The 19,165-nt window shown below is 42.2% G+C and overlaps 1 protein-coding gene across 9 annotated transcripts in view; it reads right to left on the bottom strand.

The window, feature by feature from the left end:
* The window catches only part of HERC1 (HECT and RLD domain containing E3 ubiquitin protein ligase family member 1), a 217,521-nt gene that overhangs the window by 20,940 nt on the left and 177,416 nt on the right, over positions 1–19,165 (bottom strand). For all 9 annotated transcript variants that reach the window (XM_073303562.1, XM_073303563.1, XM_073303568.1 and 6 more), the window contains 8 exons: positions 14,962–15,161; positions 13,872–13,986; positions 12,568–12,714; positions 11,665–11,766; positions 6,508–6,681; positions 3,174–3,467; positions 1,593–1,658; positions 1,385–1,510 (listed from right to left, as the gene is read on the bottom strand). In XM_073303562.1, the coding sequence (XP_073159663.1) occupies positions 1,385–1,510; positions 1,593–1,658; positions 3,174–3,467; positions 6,508–6,681; positions 11,665–11,766; positions 12,568–12,714; positions 13,872–13,986; positions 14,962–15,161 (1,224 nt within the window). The remainder of the gene's footprint in view (positions 1–1,384; positions 1,511–1,592; positions 1,659–3,173; positions 3,468–6,507; positions 6,682–11,664; positions 11,767–12,567; positions 12,715–13,871; positions 13,987–14,961; positions 15,162–19,165) is intronic.

Here is a 19,165-nt window from a genome sequence, read left to right as displayed (position 1 = left end):
GAAGATGGTACAATACGACTGCTAGCAATCCTCATCTCTTGCCTGCCTGGCAGAAGATGGTACAGTACGACTGCTAGCAATCCGTATTGCCTGCCTGCTCACCATAAGACGGTTCAATAGGACTGACTGCAGGACTAAAGAGAATGACCTGGTCAAGTCACTCCAAATTTAGTCCCTGCGCCCATGTCTGCCCAGGCGCTCCCAGCCGACGTGGCCAGGAGCACCTCGGACATGACGATGACGGCTACCAGTCGTACTGTACCGTCTGCTGCCACAAGGCAAGGGGTTGCTGCTACTGTGTAGCAATGCCGTACCACGTCTGCCAGCACCCAGGAGTCATAGGGTGACTGTTACCTGAGTGGGCTCCATGCTTGCCATGGTATGGCGTCTGCACAGGTAACGCAGGAAAAAAGGCGCGAAACGATTGTCTGCCCTTGCTTTCACGGAGGGAGGGAGGGAACGGGGGTCTGACGATATGTACCCAGAACCACCCGAGACAATGTTTTAGCCCCATCAGGCATTGGGATCTCAACCCAGAATTCCAATTGGCAGCGGAGACTGCGGGAACTGTGGGATAGCTACCCACAGTGCAACGCTCCGGAAGTCGACTCTAGCCTCGGTACTGTGGAAGCGCTCCGCTGAGTTAATGCACTTAATGCACTTAGAGCATTTTCTGTGAGGACACACACACTCGAATATATAAAACCGATTTCTAAAAAACGACTTCTATACATTCGACCTTATTCCACAGTGTAGACATACCCTTAGTTTAATCACCTAACTGTTACTTCACTTATTCTGAATTTAGCAGAAAAATACGTTTTAAACTAAGGGGGTTTTACCACATCATCACATCACAATAAAATTCCTTCATTCAGTGTTTTGGATGAAGGTGGCCCCTGGAGATCTAAAAACGGCACCACACACAAAAAGCTCTCTTTATGATTTAGCTTCAAAGACTTTCCCTTTCTTTGCAAAACTATTTGGTCTGGTAGTATGTTCTCCAGTGAGATTCTCAATGTATTTCTTGCAGCAATTTGGTTGTCTCATTATTTCACCCTGTGCTCCAGCATCACATTATTTCAGAAAGCAATCTTGCAACATGGATTATATTAAAACTGTGCAAATATTTTTTTACATTGTACTCACTCTAATCCTAAGAAATGATTTTGCCAGTTTCTTGGTGTGAATTTGACAAAAACTATAGCAAATCTAATAAAAATTCTAACTGGGGGGAAAGTACCTTATACATTTCGGAGTTCTTTTGTTTTCTGGAAAATTAGCACTGAGTCCAAAAGGGATATTGATAGATATTTTGTAACTAACAACTGAAAATAAGGCAATTTGTGAAGAATAAAATGTAAATCTCTCCTAACACTGTTACCTGTTGAGCCTGTGAGAATGAAGGTGCTGCTACTGGTATCATGACATTTCTACCGGCTTCTGCTAGCTGCCCATGGCGCCCTGCTCCCCATAGATACACATCACATTTGCCACCAAGGTGCCAATCCTATGAAACAGCATAAAGGAGCACTTGAAAATTATATTGATAATTTTAGTATTTTAAATTTAAAATAATCAATTTTACTAACCTCAGGCCTTGATGTTGCCCAAGACATAATCTGCTCATCCATACCATTAATCCATTTACTGTTATCCTGAATGATTAAAAACAGGTATATTAGGGTCAGCCCACCATTTGTGCATTATTCTTTCAGTTAATAATCTTTAAATAGTCTAAATAGTTTAAATACTTTAAATAGTCACTTGGAAATGGCAAGCCTTTTCCTAGATGAAAAACGGTTATACGGGTCTACTATTGAACAACAAACAGCTTTTGAACATAAATGTAAAATAGTTTTAACTGTGACTAAAGCAAAATTTATGTACAAATTATTTTAATAAATTCATTCATATTCAGTATTACTCATGTAAACTTTAATGTATCATTGTTGTCCTTGGGGTACACCTATTTTTCTTAATACTGGAATCTAACATTTAATATTGTTACCATAAGAAAAAATTCGGACTCATGAGTGTCTAAAACTACTTATGGTAAAAACGGTTGCTTTTAACTGCTGCAGTGGAAAACAAGCTAAGTGTGCCACTCAAAATAGGCTAGTGAAGGAAGATGTGACAATGGGTTCAAGAAATGTACAGAAAAAATAAAATCTTCCTTGCAGATTTGGACCAACAACCTGCCAAGTCTAATAGCATGCATCTTGCACTGGTATATGCCCAATGCTTCAGAAAAAGGCAAAACCCCATAGTGCTCTTGTACACAGAAGGGAATCCTTCCTGATCACTGTGATAATCTATATGAATATTTAAAAATAAGGGACGAAGGTATATGTGGGGTCAATAGGTATATAGCAAGGAAAGCAACTAGGAAGAGCCATAATTATGTTTTCCCTATGTAGCCTTAATTTTAGGAGTACATAAGTGAAAGTATTTATTTGCAAAATTATACATACTTACTGATAAAATCCAATAAATACAAAGTTTCCACTTCAGGTTCACCTGTCATAGCCCATTATATTGGCATTTTGGTAGTGCCAATATAGTTAAAGTGTAGGACTACTCTGAAAAACTACTTTAAAGATGGCATAATAGGGTGCCATTGCATTTCAATGACTCCATATAAAATTTACTCTGTCTACACGTTACAAAAATGAATGAATGGTCAGCCCTGCAAGCTCCCCTTGGAATGTCATAGTCAAGCCAAATTCTCACTGGTTTATGTAACCATAATAGAGGTTCTGCAAATGGAACTTTGTTAGTTCCGTTGATTTGTGAACCAGAATTAGTCCAGCTCACTTTTCCCTGTGTCAACTCTGCAGGCTAAGACAATATAACAAAAACTGACTGTAGTTAGTAAAGCAAGTAGATATGACTCTGAATAGACACAGAGGGAGCAGATCTGCTAAACAAGGAAGATGCCACTTTCACACTATTAGTTCTATTACAAATATTTATATGGCACCAATTGCCTCATTTTATATCAATTAAAATAAAGTCTATGCACTCTCTTGGTATTTCCATTAAGTAAAGCATAACAATTTACTCTTTACAAACTTTTAAATTTTTTTAGGTAATTATTACAGATGTTATCTGCACAATATAGTGCATGCTATACATATACTTAATAATTGGCAGAATGAAGTGCATATTACCATTAGAAGTATAAGCTCATCCTCTGGCACAGGCTCCAGATCTGGAACAGTAAAGGATTCTGGAAACTGTGCTCCTTTGGCCAGAGCTTCAGCAGCTTTTATAGTAGTTGAAAAACATTCTAACCAGGCCCACTCTGTAGGATTCCAAGCTGAGGGATCGGGGAGGCAGTTCTGGTGATGAGGCGGTATCGGTGGATTACACAAAAGCTGATCGAGGTGAAGCCCCACAGCAAGTGAAGCCAGGCACTGCATATAAGGGCTATGAACAAGCTGATCTCCACAGACCACATGGGGCTAGAGGGAAAAAAAAATGGAAGGTCAACATATGAAGCTAGAGGCATACTTTCATCACTTCAGAAATAGTAATTCTTCAAAGCTCTTTCTATAGAAAAAATATTTCCCAGAAAAACCCCTTTCCAATAATTTTCATTCATTTCCGCACAATGAATCGGGACTATTTGTCAAAGTATCAGACTTCACTCTCGTTCGGTATTTGAAACAGAAATACTGCAAACATATTAAAATGATTTCACTAGCAAATGCACTTCAGCATATTATCAGAAATTACCATTTTTTAGACAAGGTACATCACTCAAATATATTACAATATAAAAACATTTTTTTAATTTGGTTTTTCTCTCTCTCTTTTTTTCCCCTTTCTTCTTTTTAAGTAGAATACATTATTGACTAGAATAATTTCTTAACCTAAACAGCAAATTTACAATAATTTGATGTATTTTATGAACAGTTTAAATAATTCTCTGAAAAGCCTACAATAATTTTCTCTTCATTTTCTTCTGCATGTTAAGGAAGACACAAAATCCAGCTTTCAAACATGATTTTGTTTCTCTTCAGTTGGGAAATTCTGAAGAATGAAAAGCAGAAGTGGAGAAGTGAGCACTATTACATGCCTGAATGAAAATAACCTGAAGGAAAGAGGTTACTATGGCATTACAACAAATGATGAATAGAGATTGAGAAAACTGTAGATGGTGACAGATGCTGTAGCCATAAACAGATGAGGGAATGCATCAGAATACCAGCAAAATAAAGTATTTGTGACATATCTCTATGCTCCTAGGTTTAAAGGCCTCAAATGAGTGGACAGAATTTGGAGATGTATTCGGGAAAAGGATATGTAGCAGACTTAGCTGCCCGCTGCATGGAGTGCTGTATTGTACCAGCTAGAGAGAACTGGATAGGTCTAATGGAAAAAATGTACCTTGGACTCCAAATTAGGGATGTAAAAGTTTAACCAGTTAACTGATAAACTTGATGCTTATCGGTTTCTGTTAACTATTAAACTCCACCCAGGGTCCTGGCTACCACCCTGAGCAGAGCCCTGGAGGCGGGTCCAGCAGTGGAGCCCTGCCTAAAATGTGGTGGTACTGCAGCACCCCCCACATCCCTAGCACCCCAGTTAACCGTTTAACTAATAGAATTTTAATCGGTTACATGGTTATTGTTTTTACACATTATTTACATCCCTACTCCAAATTGCTTATTGATAGAAGTAAAGCAGCATCCTAGTTTGTATGGGAATCTGCAATGAGGTTTTGTTATTAAAGGTCATTACAAAAGAAGACTGATAAAAGAAAATGTCAGATAAGTTTTGCAGAGTTTCCTGTAACTATTCTGGCAGAGATTCTGTAGTAGACAGAAAAAGGACTTTACAAATTTGATTCAGACATATGACCAAATATGACAGGTTTCAGAGTCCACATGTTTTAAAGATAGAGTGTGTCTTGGTTAGCCATTGTGAAGAACTATATTAGAGTCAAGCCAGAGAAAAGACGATTAAAGTAAGTGATGGATATCTTGTAGGATTGTCTGGTTACAGTTCAGGAAATCAAAATAGCCTGAATCCAGTATCCAATTTGTCTGGCAATCCTGACATTGTCTTGTGTCAACAACAGATGTCAACAGGTGGAACAAATCTAGATTTCAGTGTGTAACAACAAATTCTATCTACACTGCCCCCATCATTTATACTGCTCACACTGATGGGAGGGACATGACACAGGACTGGCAATGCCAATAGGATCAGAATCCTTGTTTTTTAGTTAAGCCAGTTGGTTTATTTTTAAAGAGACTAAGCAGAATAGTATCTCTCTCTCCTATTTGTTTGAGTAGAGATACTTTCTTTCCTCACAACTGGTTTTCTGGGAAGTATACATAGGATCCTATGTCCTTCTTGGTATATCGGTGCCCAACTCAGGAAGGTTAGTTCACAATTTCTATAATTTCTAAAATTCTTTAGGACATTTATTCTATTGACTGCTCAATAGTGTTAAGGCACACAGTGATTTCTGTGAAGTACCTCCAGCTATACAACTGAATAAATGGGAGAGAGAGTAAGGGCATGGAAAGTGCTAATGGAGTAGTTCAGCAGGCAAAATCACATTTATTTGCATCCGGACCATATGTTAATTCCACTGAAGAGGTGCAGATATTAATACCAGCACCAGAACTGCAGATCTAAATACACACTTCCAGAGAAATCTGTAAATTCCTGTATTAAAAAAGAAACACTGGCTATATTTCATAACAAGGCCTTGCAAGAGATTTTGTGAAGATTATTTGTATACCAGCCCTTACAGTCATAAAGAAGCTAAAATAATGAGATTCTGAGTGGATTTTGCACAAAGAAAAATGTTCATATATATGCAACAAATTGTTTTCTGAGACATGAGAGCAATCTCCTAGCCTTATCATTTCTTATTCTAGAGGAGGATGCAAAGTAATCAGGACAAGTTTAACACCATGTTTAAGGTCATTCAAATTAGGTCTCGAAACAATGTTTTGAAAAAACATGTGGATACCACAGAAAATTAAAACAAACAAAGGTGAGAAAAGCCTAACTTCCTGGTTGTTTTTTTTTTTTGGTTGATTGGTTTTAAGGGAATGTGTGTGGGCGGGGGAGGGGAGGAGGAGGGGCGGGGAAGGCAACCTGATAAAGGGTCAGTTTGAGGCTGCTTTATCCAAGTGCTGCAGTTAAAACAATACAGCAATTCGTGTGTAGTGGTGCGGTCAAAGTGAGTTAAAGAAGAAACTTCTAGGATAGCTGAAACACCTATTTAAGGCCACAAGAGCCAAGGATCTTGTAGTAGGTGACAAAACAAGAGGAAGATCAGAAACAGCCCGACATTAGGACAATGTAGTTCTGCTAGAGTACTCAAAAGAGAAACTATAAATCTGATGTCCAAAGGTGGGATTGAACCTCAACAAAGGTTTCTTGGGTTGACCGTCAAAAGTTTAAGACAGTTGAAATTCAAGACAGACATCTAATGTTACATATGTCAGTATTTGATGTTCCGCATTCAACTATTCTTACCTTTTCATAGGCATACTGTTCCTGAAGCATTATTGGCAAACGTTCCAAGAAAGCCCTCATGCAAGGGGCCATATTTAATCCTAAAACTCCCTGTTGTTTCAGTGCAGTCCTACATGTTGCAAGGACGTGATTGGAAGATATCCACTCTGATGTGCAATTCACCACCAACACATCCTGTTCAACAATACAATCACCAGATACATTTTATATACCAGAAATTAAACAGAGGAAATATGCTTATTCAGATCAATCTGACTACTCTCACTAATTGTCTTTGTCCCAATACTGCTCAACACCTAAAAGTATCAGTGTGAGTAAGTGACAATGCTGAGTTGAAAGAAAAATTATGTACCTTTATCATCTGTGTATTTATACAACACTTTAAACAATTTGTCTTAGACAGCATTATAAAATGGGTTGGTAGCACCTACTATTATTAAGATTGCCTGATATTTCTCATTATAAAACCATTTTCAGTTTCTTATATCTTTTCTAAACTCTAGATGTTTGAGCTGAGGTTTTCTATGCTGGGTGTCATCCTCAAGATGAAATTTTTTGAAAAATTTCAACCAAAATGGTTCCAAAAACTAGGCTAGGGAAAAATATATCAAGAACAAATCTCCTTCTTTGACAGGGTTACTGGCCTATTGGCTGGGGGAAAGCAGTACATATGGATTTTAGTAAGGTTTTTGACTCAGTCCCACATGACATTTTCATACACAAACTACGGAAATGTGGTCTAGGTGAAATTAGTATGAAGTGGGTGCACACCTGGATGAAATACTATACTGAAAGTAGTTTCAATAGTTCACTGTCAGACTGGGAGGGTGTATCTAGTAGTACGTAAAAACACCCCCGCATATAAAATTTCAGCCCAAATGGTTAAAATTTGGTAAAATTATAACCCAATGAAAAATGAAGGTTACTCATCAGTACCACTTACAGGTGAGTAACCTCCATTTCTTCTTCGAATCACCTCAGCACATTCGATAGTTTGATAAATAGAACTGTCTTCCAAGGAAGATGGGATGTGGTTTTCTAATTAAACAGTGACTCAAGTACCACTTTACCAAACTGAGCATCTGACCAGGATGCATAATGTTTTGTTAACATAAGAATAAAGCTCCATGTCGCAGCTCTGCAAATTTCTGCAATGGGAATATACCTAAAACAGCATGCCATGGAGGCCACCTTTGCCCTTGTGGAATGGGATCTAATCCCTGCTGGGAGAGGGACAGAGGCTAATTTTTAGCTCTTTTCAATGCATTGCCTAAGCCACTTAGATAGTCTTTGTGAAGTAAATGCCTGTCCTTTATTATTTTGTGCATAAGAAAACTGATCTGATGACATTCTAAAGTCTTTGGTTATATTTAGATAGAAAGCTAAAGCCCTTTTAGCATCTAGTGCAGGGGTCGGGAACCTATGGCACGTGTACCAAAGATGGCACGCGAGCCGATTTTTAATGGAACACTGCTGCCTGCCGGGTCCCAGCCGCTGGCCCCACTCAGTCCGCTGCCGAACCCAGGCTGGGACCCTGGCAGGCAGCAGCATGCCATTAAAAATCCTGCCCACCCTGGCCCGCTCTTCTCCGCCCCCTGTAGGAGCAGGGTGAAGAAGCTTGGTCCGCGGTTGCTGCTGAAGGGCAGGCAAGGTCCCCCCTCCCCCATCTCTTCCCCCAGAGTGCTGTGTTCCCGCCCCTCCTCCTCTCCCTCCCTGCCGCCGATCAGCTGATGGCCCTTGCGAGGGAGGGGCAGAAGCAGAACCACAGCACGCTCGCTGCTCCGGGGAGGAGGTGGAGAAGAGGTGGAGATGGGGCCTTGGGGAAGGGGGGTGGAATCAGGGCATATACCCTCCAGCCCTGTCATAAATATAAAGGGAAGGGTAAACCCCTTTAAAATCCCTCCTGGCCAGAGGAAAAACCCTTTCACTTGTAAAGGGTTAAGAAGCTAGGATAACCTCGCTGGCACCTGATCAAAAGGACCAATGAGGAGACAAGATATTTCAAAAGCCGGGGGAGAGGGAGAAACAAAGCCTCTCTCTCGGTCTGTGTGATGCTTTTGCTGGGGACAGAACAGGAATGGAGTCTTGGAACTTAGTAAGTAATCTAGCTAGATATGCGTTAGATTATGATTTCTTTAAATGGCTGAGAGAATAAGCTGTGCTGAATGGATATTCCTGTTTTTGTGTCTTTTTGTAACTTAAGGTTTTGCCAAGAGGGATTCTCTATGTTTTGAATCTAATTACCCTGTAAGGTATTTACCATCCTGATTTTACAGAGGTGATTCTTTTTACTTTTTTTTCTATTAAAATTCTTCTTTTAAGAAACTGAATGCTTTTTCATTGTTCTTAAGATCCAAGGGTTTGGGTCTGTGGTCACCTATGCAAATTGGTGAGGATTTTTATCAAACCTTCCCCAGGAAAGGGGTTGTAAGATTTGGGAGGATTTTTCGGGGAAAGACATTTCCAAACGGACTCGTTCCCAGTAACCGGTGTTAGACGTTTGGTGGTGGCAGCGAAAGTCCAAGGGCAAAAGGTAAAATAGTTTGTACCTTGGGGAAGTTTTAACCTAAGCTGGTAAAAGTAAGCTTAGGAGGTTTTCATGCAGGTCCCCATATCTGTACCCTAGAGTTCAGAGTGGGGAAGGAACCTTGACAAGCCCCCTGCCATGAGCCGCTGTGGGCAGGGGGCTGGGAGCACCCCCATGGCCCTAGCCCACACCTCCAGCCCTCTGCCCTGACTCCTGTGCACCCCCCTAACACACACCCAGCCCTCTGCCCTGACCCCTGCACCCCCCATGATCCCAGCCCTGACTCCAGCCCCCGCCACACATACCCAGCTCCCCCACACCCCATGCCCTGACTCCTGCACACCCCTCATGTTCCCAGCCCTCTGCCCTGACTCCTGCACCCCCCACACATACCCATCCCCTCCACCTCATGTCCTAACTCTTGCACCCCACACATTCCCACCTCCACCCTGAGCACCAAACAAGAGCTCCTGCACACACACCCCCACATTCCCACCTGCACCCCTTGTACCAAATGGGAGCTGCCCAGGTAAGCACTCCACACCCAAACCTCCTGCCGCAATCCTGAGAGCCCTCCCTCATTCTAGCTCCTGGCCAGGCCCTATACCCCAACACCCAGCCTACTCCTTCACCCCCAGCCCTGTGCTCAGTGCACACCCACCCTCAGCTCAGTGCAGAGATAGAGGAAGGGAATGGGCTAGAACCAGGGAGAAAGTAGGTACCCACTCTATGTGGGCCGGGCTGGGATCCCAGACCGGCAATGTGCTGATCCGCTCAGCCCACTGCCGGTCTGGGGTCCCGGCCGCTGGCCCCGCTCAGCCCGCTGCCGGTCTGGGGTTCCGGACGCTGGCCCCTTGCCAGCCGGGGTCCTGCCCGCAGGCCCCGCTCCGCCTACTGCTGGCCTAGGTGAACGGAACCCCAGGCTGGCAGCGGGCTGAGTGGGCCGGCGGCGTAAGATCAGCATTTTAATTTCATTTTAAATGAAGCTTCTTAAACATTTTGAAAACCTTGTTTACTTTACATACGACAATAGTTTAGTTATACTAATAGAGAGAGACCTTTTAAAAAACGTTAAAATGTATTACTGGCATGCAAAACCTTAAATTAAAGTGAATAAATGAAGACTTGGCACACACTTCTGAAAGGTTGCCAATCCCTGATCTAGTGTTTGAAGCTTTGCTTTGCCTGAATGAGCATAGGATCTAGGAAAGAATACTGGCAGATTAACTGATTGGATGAGATGAAAATTGGTTACCACCTAGAATAAGAATTACAGATAGGGATGGAAAAATCACCGTGTCCTTGTGGAAAATAGTGAGAAGTGGGATCAGTCATTGTGGCTTGAAGTTTGCTTACTCTTCTGGCAGATGTTATGGCTATAACAAATACTGTTTAGATTAACAGGTAAAACCGTGAATATTCATTCAGATGCTCAAAGGAAACCTTTATAAATTGAGTAAGGACTAGGTAAAGGTCCCATGATGAAGGTGTATCTTTGACTGATGGATAGATGTTCACTAGACTAAGCCCTGGTCTGTAAAATATTCTGGGGTGGATCTTTCCCAGTCTTTCCTTTGAAGCTGTTCCATTTTGCATATGTAATTAGTCATTAGGCCAGAGACAGCAAGAAAGAATGACTCTAGAAACTGGTGGTTAGAGGACTCACTTGCGAAGTGGAAGACTCAAGTTCATTTCCCTGTTACAATTAGTATTTAATTATTTATACACAGTGGAACAGCTTTAACAACAGAGAGAGTCCCACACCATATCATCTCATAGTCCAGTGGGTAGGGCACTTTCCTCCAATGTGGAAGACCCAAGTTCAAATCCACATTAGCCAGAGTGGGAATTTACTTCGGGTCTCCCACATTCTAGGTGAGTGTTCTAACCACTGGGCTAAAGATCAAAAGGGAGAAACCGCTACTTCCAACCCGTTTTTTGTGACTGGTGCCTCAGTCCTGAAAAAAAAATTAATATTTTTTTTGACAAGAACTATTTGGCAAATTCACAAATAGATTTGGCCAACTGAAAATTGCATTTTTCAAATTTCACTATAGGCCAAAAAGAAAAAAATCACCCAGCTCTAATTGCAATAGAACACTAAAGAAAGGTACTGTACAATGCTAAATTTTACATTTTCAACCACAAAGACTATTTTAACCTTCTGAAGCAGATATTTCTTCTATGACAGACACATTTCACATCTCTGCCATAAAGAGGGGTGACATTTGTTACATGCAATAAATTTCAAAATGACAAAGCATTCACCTGGGTGCATATTTTTTTAAATTGATTTCCCCATTTCTCTCTTTTTCATACATGAAGTCTGAAATCTAAACAAAAAGTTTTTTAACTCTTTTTAAAAGATAAGATGGCAGTTGAGAGTCAAAACAATGTATTCTGCATGTAAACAGACAAACTATGTACAGCAGAACTTTAATTACTCAAGCTCCTTATTTGACAGCAAATGCGCGTGGATAACATGGACTAAGCAGAACAGGGAGAGAAATATGCTAGCAGTTTGTTAGAAAGAAAAGTTTGGGTAAATGGGCTTCTTTTTGTAATAAGAACCTTCCCTTACTACCCACAAATTTAACTCAAAAGAACAGCACTTTAATATACAATAATACCTTTGATCTATTCGAGCAAGCAGCTACTCCAACATCAGGGATCCATACTGCAGTTTGAATAGCTCCAGAACCAATCACAACACTTTGTAATACAGAGCCATCCTAAAACAAGAAATGTTTTGATCAATACACATATTTAGTTAAACATTTGAATTTATCATCCTGTAGTACTCTAAATAAACACCCCCCAAACATTTCAATTAATGCTTGTTTAAAGTATTTTAAACCCTTTGAACTAAAATTCCTATACGACAGTCAAAAAGGCATATGCGTTTTCCATAATATATTATTAAAAGTTAAAAATAGCATTGATATAACATCTTCTAAGTGTTTTACACAGTCTCAACAGCCAGTGAAGAAAGCAAGTATTATTCCCTTTTTTCAGAGGGGAGAAACAAAAGCACAAATTGGCTAAAGACCTGAGGTCATAAATGACTTGACCAGGCACATAATCAGTTGCAGAGCCAGAATTAGAATTCAGGTATTTTACCCCAAATCTTGTATTCATTATTCATGACTACGCTTCCCCTAATTTTATAAAGTATTTATCAAAGAAAACTACAAAGGACATAAAATTATCCTTTAGCTTTTGATCTTAAACATACCTATTTTAACAAACTTTAAGAAATATAACTAAGCTTTCATCACGGTTATTATTAGTAAAAGTCATGGACAGGTAATAAACAAAAATTCACAGAAGCCCTTGACCTGTCCGTGACTTTTACTAAAAATAACGTGGGGGGAGAGCTGATGAGGGGGATGACTGAAGACCAAGTGTGGGAGAGGAAAGCCCAAGCTGCGAGGGCCCTCTGGGTGCCGCAGCCACTCTAGAATCCATGAATTCTGTGACATCCATGGCATAATCTTTGAGTAATCTTAAATATAACTCAAAGACAACCTTACCCGTAAAGACCAAATGTTCATGAGCCCACCGAGTCCACCAGACACTAATACCAGTCCATCAGAGCTGAAGGCCAAAGTCCGAACAGGAGTAATATGTCCTCTCAGTTGATAAATGCACTTGGCATCTACTGCTTTTCTGTATCCATCCTGCAAATTATTTTATCATTATGACATATCCTGGATTGCATTTATAGAAAATTGTGAATAGAAGAGTGTTTCAGATTTAGACTTTTTTGCAACCAGTGTATAGATTTTCTTGGTTCAACTACTTTTATTTTAACAGGGAAAGCAGAATAAGGCACCATAAAAAGAAAAGGGCTTATAGAATTATTCAAGCTGATACAACAGACTACGAGCACCTACAGTGATGTTGCACTCTAAGTAAATATATCTAAATGCATATTTACTTAAGAAACCTTAGTTTTATTTGTAATTATTTTAGTCATGTTTTATAAGGATGCCTTTAACTTATTACCATCTATATTTTCCTCTTCGAAATACCATAAGCATTCAAGATCACATTACGGCTGGGTCTTACCATTTAAAAAAACATTTTAGTTAAAATTAAGTCGAGGCGAATTTATATGCGAAGAAACTTTCAATATTATTTTAGTTTTCTCTTTTGGAAATAACTGAATAATTTTAAAAGAACTAGATAGCATTACCAAGTTTTAGCCAAGATCAATAGCTCTTGCAAATAAGTTGTTTTTAAACCTTGACCTCCCGTTTAGAGTCATAGACCTTAAGACCATAATGGACCACCAGATCATCTAGTCTGACAACAGGTCACTGACAGCACCCAGCAACCACACACTAAACTCAACATCCAAAATTAGACTAAAGAATTAAACTACCCAGGAAATAATACTATTAGGCAGGGAACAGAAGGGACCAAGGTGCACCAATGCCCAAAGTACCTGTAATAGCAGGGAATTGATTAAGGGAAGTACACCCAGATAATCCTGGCAAGCGACCTGTACTCTAATGCTACAGAGGAAGGCGAAAATCCCCACAAGGTCACTGCCAATCTGACCCGGGGAAAATTACTGAGCATGTGAGCAAGACCCTGAGCATGTGAGCAAGAACCATTTCCTGCCTTGGAAACACCTCCATGTGCATAAGCACAGACAAATTAAAATAAATGTAACTTTTTTAAACTAAATGGTTTTTAAATATTTCTCTCTTCTCCCTCTCCATCCATGCAGATATTTAAATATCTTGCTCCCATCCTTTCCTATTATCGTAGAAAAAACCATGGATACAACCAGGTTAAGATTTCCTAACATTTGCTCAATTGTCTTTACCTTGCCACTTGTTTCCTGTTCCCACCATCCTTCTGCACTACTTGAGCTGGACTGCAACACGATCAGCATGTCTTGGGGAACACTCCAAACACACACTAAGCCATTCTGGCATCCTCTGAAGAAAGTTAGAATACATCACATGAAAACAAAGTAAAGTTATTAACATACAGCACCAATCAACAAATGTCCTAAAAGTATGTCAGTCTGTAATGATATACATTTAGAGCAAGGTGATTAAGAAAGATAATCTGCTTAAAAACAAAGTCCAAGGGCGGCAGATAATTTTTTAAAAGTTGTATACAGATTTAGGGGTAATGCTGATTGAAAAAGTTCATTTTTCTTTGTTTAACTCTTTCTTAATATTAATTTTTGCCAAAACTAATTTTGTCAGCACCACTTCGTTTAAACGGAAGTTAGTGAAGTAGTATCTCCAATATAAAAGGAAAGCTGAGGCAGACTGGAAAAAGGAAAAACTTCTTTTTCATTGTACTGTTTGAAATTTTACTATATTATTTAATTCACTTTTTATTTTTACATAAAATATGCATATTGACAGTGATTTTTTTTTATTCCTGCTCAAAATATTTAGAAATATCCTCCATAGGTTTTCACCCTATTTTTCACATTAAATATTTTCATATTTTACCTAATACTCCCTTGCAATCATTGCGCAATCAGAATGTATAGGTCCCAGGAATATTTATCAGCACAGGAAGCATTTGCAACTATGGACATAACTGGCACTTTCTACAACAATGATTGATGTTTCCAGTAACCTGCAAACATACCACATTACGTTTTCATTGTGACAAATTCAAGTTAATTAACTAAGATCAGCCCTGGTCAGTACTTGGTGCAGATCCCTCCAGAGAAAAGCCTAGGTGGAGGGGAAAAGCTGTTGGTGATTTAGTAATGGGAACTTTTTGCATTTAAGTCAGTACTGAACAAGTGTTCTACTATGAACAGCTTGTTGAATTTTGTTGTTTTTTTGTTTAGGATGAAAGATGCTACATAAATCCAAATTGCTATAAGTATTAATACAAAGTACAAAGACTACACAGGAAGTATTAAAGCAAAAATGTTAACATACGTAGCCAGTAACAGCTGCAACTTGGGTCCTTTCCCTGGAAGGTTGCACCAGGTAATACTATTCACAATAGCTGGATGGGAGAGTGAATGCAAACGCCTCCAGCATCCCCCCATATATCTCCAGAGTTTCACCATTTCTTCTTTGCAACATGTCATAAGAATCTTACCAGTTGGATCCCACTTCACACTAACAATGGTGTCCTAAAGGATTCAAACAAACAATCAAAAAGATTACAACATTCAGTGTCTTCATAATATGACTTACGAATATGAACATCACACAAATCCAACTAAACTTCCTTCCAACACAAAAGTATTAAGCACTTGAACTTCATATACATCGTCATATAAACCACAAAAATGGAACTATGTTGATGATTTGATGCAGCAATTTATAACAGAAATGAAGTCATACCTGGTGGTTATCACAGTTCTACGAGAGCGAGAAAAAAAAACAGTTACTCATCTTCTCAAAACTCTTCAAGATGTGTTATTCATGTCCATTCCAATCAGGTGTGTGTGCGCGCGCACGTGCACAGTAGCCGGAAGATTTTCCCCCTAGCAGCATCCATGGGGTCGGCCTGGGTGCCCCCTGGAGTTGCATCTTCATGGCGCCCAATAGAGAGCCCTGCTGACCCACCACCCTCTCAGTTCCTTCTTGCCAGCTACTCCGACAGAGGGGTAGGAGGGTGGGTATTGGAAGGTACATGAACACCACATCTAGAAGAACAACAGTTACGAGAAGGTGAGTAACCGTTTTTTCTTCTTTGAGTGCTTCTTCCTGTCAATTCCAGTCAGGTGACTGAAAAGCCCAAGTTCCGGAGGTGGGGTCGGAGTTGTCCACTGACTGGAGCACTGCTTGTCCAAAGGCCACATCGTCTCTGGCCTGCTGGGTAATTGCATAGTGTGTGGTAAAAGTATGAATGGAGGACCATGTAGCGGCTCTGCAGATTTCTTGAGTGGGAACCTGAGCCAGAAACGCTGTTGAGGCCTGCACCCTGGTGGAGTGCGCAGTGATTGGAGGTGCAGGAACCCCTGCCAGGTTGTAGCACTCCTGAATGCAGGACGTGATCCATGATGAAATTCATTGCGACGATATAGGCAGACCTTTCATTCTGTCCACCACTGCCACGAATAACTGGACCAACTTTCTGAATGGCTTCATTCTCTCGATGTAGAAGGCTAGCGCCCTACGGACATTCAATGAGTGAAGTCTCTGCTCCCTGCTGCTGGAACACAGCTTAGGGTAGAATATCAGGAGAAAGATGTCCTAGTTGATGTGAAACTGTGATACAACCTTCAGTAGGAAGGCAGGATGCGGTCTGAACTGAACCTTGTCCTTATAGAACACGGTGTATGAGTGCTCTGATGTTAGGGCTTTAAGTTCAGACACCCTCCTGGCCGAGGTTATCACCACCAGGAACGCAACCTTGTAAAAGAGGTAGAGCAGGGAGCACGATGCCAAGGGTTCAAAGGACAGTCTCATGAGTCTACGAAGGACCAGGTTAGGGTCCCAAGCCAGGACAGGCTGCCAGATGTGAGGGTATAGCCTGTCGAGACCTTTTAGAAACTGGCTGACCATCGGGTAAGCAAAGACAGAATGGCCCTCCGCGCCCGGGTGGAAGGCAGAGATGGCGGCCAAGTGAACCCTTATTGACGACACTGAAGGCCCCTGCTGCTTCAAATGGAGGAAGTAGTCCAGAATAAGCAGCACTGAGGCTAGCATCGGGAACAAATGGCGCTGTGCTGACCAGATTGAAAATCTCTTCCACTTGGCAAGGTACGTGGCTCTCGTAGAGGGTTTTCTGTGGCCAAGGAGGACTTGTCTAACCTGTTCTGAACAGGAAAGCTCCACCAGGTTCAACCACGGAGCTTCCAAGCCGTGAGGTGCAGAGACCTGAGGTTCAGGTGTCGGAGACTACCGTGATCTTGTGTCAGAAGGTTCGGGAAGAGCGGCAGGGTGATTGGAGCTTCCATGGACATGTCTACGAGAGATGTGTACCAGTGCTGGCAGGGCCAGCTGGAGCTATCAATATGACCTGAGCTCGTTCCCTCCGGATCTTGAGGAGTATCTTGTAAACGAGTGGTATGGGTGGAAAGGCATATAGGAGACAACCTCCCCATGGGAGGAGAAACGTGTCCACACTGGAGCCCAGGCTGTGATTTTGGAAGGAGCAGAACTGCTGGCACTTCCTGTTGCATCATGTGGCAAATAAGTCTATCTGGGGAAATCCCCACCTCTGGAACATTGAATTTGCAACGTACAGGTGAAGGGACCATTCGTGGCCAGGAAAGGCCCTGCAGAGGTGGTCCACCAGCTTGTTCTGTACCCTGGGGCGGTACGACACTTGTAGGTGTACTGAATGTTCTACAGCAGGAGGGCTTCCTGGCACAGGGGAGAGGAGCGGACACGCTCTTGTTTGTTGATATAGAACATTGCCGTGGTGTTGTCCATTGTAACTGATACACATTGTCCGTTAAGTATGCCCGGAAGGTCTGGCACACCAGGCACACCGCTCTCAGCTCTCTGACATTGAGGTGGAGAGCCAGATCTGCCTGAGTCCAGAGACCCCGAATCCTGTGGTCTCCTAGATGTGCTTCCAAGCCCAAGTCTGATTCGTCCATCACTAGCAAAAAAGATGGCTGTGGACTGGCGAAGGGGACCCTGGAGCACACTTTCTGAGGGTTAAGACACCACAGGAGGGAACTGAGGATTGGGCGAGGCAGGGTCACGATCCTGTCCAGGTCGATGCTAACCATGACTGGTGCAGTCAGAGCCTGAGTCTGGCATGCTGCACCACGCAGGTGCAGGCAGCCATATGTCCCAGAAGCTTCAGGCATTTTCTTGCTGTGGTGGTGGGAAACTGTCTGAGACCTCCAATGATACTGGCCAGGGCCTGGAACTTCGCTTCCGGCAGTATGCTCCGGCTTGGGTCGAGTCCAGTACTGCTCCTATAAACTCTATGCTCTGAAGAGGGCACAGAGTCGATTTTGCTTCGTTTAGAAGGAGACCCAGGTTGTCAAAGGTGGCCCTTAAGAATCTGACTTGCGTTTCCACTTGGGTCCTGAAGTGACCCTTGATCAGCCAGTCACTCAGGTATGGAAATACCTGTACCTTGTGCCTGCACAGGAACACAGTGACAACACAACACAGGAACACAGCGACAAGTCTTGGTGAAGACTTGAGGTGCTGCCACCAGGCCGAACGGAAGAACTGTAAATTGGTAGTGGGTATTGTTCATCACAAACCTGAGGTACTTCCTGTGTGGCTGAGTGATTGCAATATGAAAGTAAGCATCCTTCAAGTCGAGGGTGGCATACCAGTCTGCTGGATCCAGTGAGGGGATGACAGAGGTCAACGAGACCATGCGGAAACTGAGTTTCTTTACGAACTTGTTGAGTTCTCGCAGGTTCATGATTGTCCTGAGGCCACCTTTGGCTTTCGGTATTAAGAAATACCGGGAATAAAAGCTCTCGCCCCTGTGCTCCTGGGGAACCTCCTCCACTGCCCCTAGCAATAGGAGCGACTGTATCTCTTGGATAAGGAGTTGCTCATGAGAAGGGTCCCTGAAGAGGGACGGGGAAGGGCAGGAGGGCACAGAATTGGATGGAGTATCCCCTTTCTACCCTGCAGAGCACCCAGCGGTCCGAGGTGATACAGGACCATGCACGGTAGAAAGGGGATAGTTGGGACGAGAAGGTAAGGCAGGGTGGATCTAGTCTTTGGAGTGGTACACCGTCCTCGACCGTGCCTTCAAAAGACCAGTTTGGGTCCTGAAGGTGGCTTGGGTTGTCCTAAGCCCTGGTCAGAGGGTTGACGCGGCCTTCTCCTGGCCAGTCCTGTTTCTCCTTCTGGACCCGTCCTGGTGGTTCTGGTGACCGAACATCTGAGGAGGCTGTGGATGGAAGTGTGTCTGCTGCGTTGACAGTGTACAGAGGCTCAGGGACCTGAGGGTGGCTCTGGAGTCCTTTAGGCTGTTTAGATTTGTGTCCATTTTCTCCGAAAAAAGAGTCTCACCCTCAAAAGGCAGGTGTTGTATGGTCTGCTGGACCTCATAGGGGAGACTGGAAACCTGGAGCTATGAGCCCCTTCTCATGGCTACTCCTGTGGCCATAACCCTGGTGGCAGCATCTGCTCCATCAAGTGCCGCCTGCAGCGATGCCCTGGAGATCAGTCTCCTTGACCAAAGCCGAAAATTTGGCAT

The sequence above is a fragment of the Lepidochelys kempii genome, chromosome 10, assembly GCF_965140265.1.
Source record: "Lepidochelys kempii isolate rLepKem1 chromosome 10, rLepKem1.hap2, whole genome shotgun sequence".
NCBI lineage: Eukaryota > Metazoa > Chordata > Testudines > Cheloniidae > Lepidochelys > Lepidochelys kempii.
This window is presented reverse-complemented; position numbering and strand designations above follow the sequence as displayed.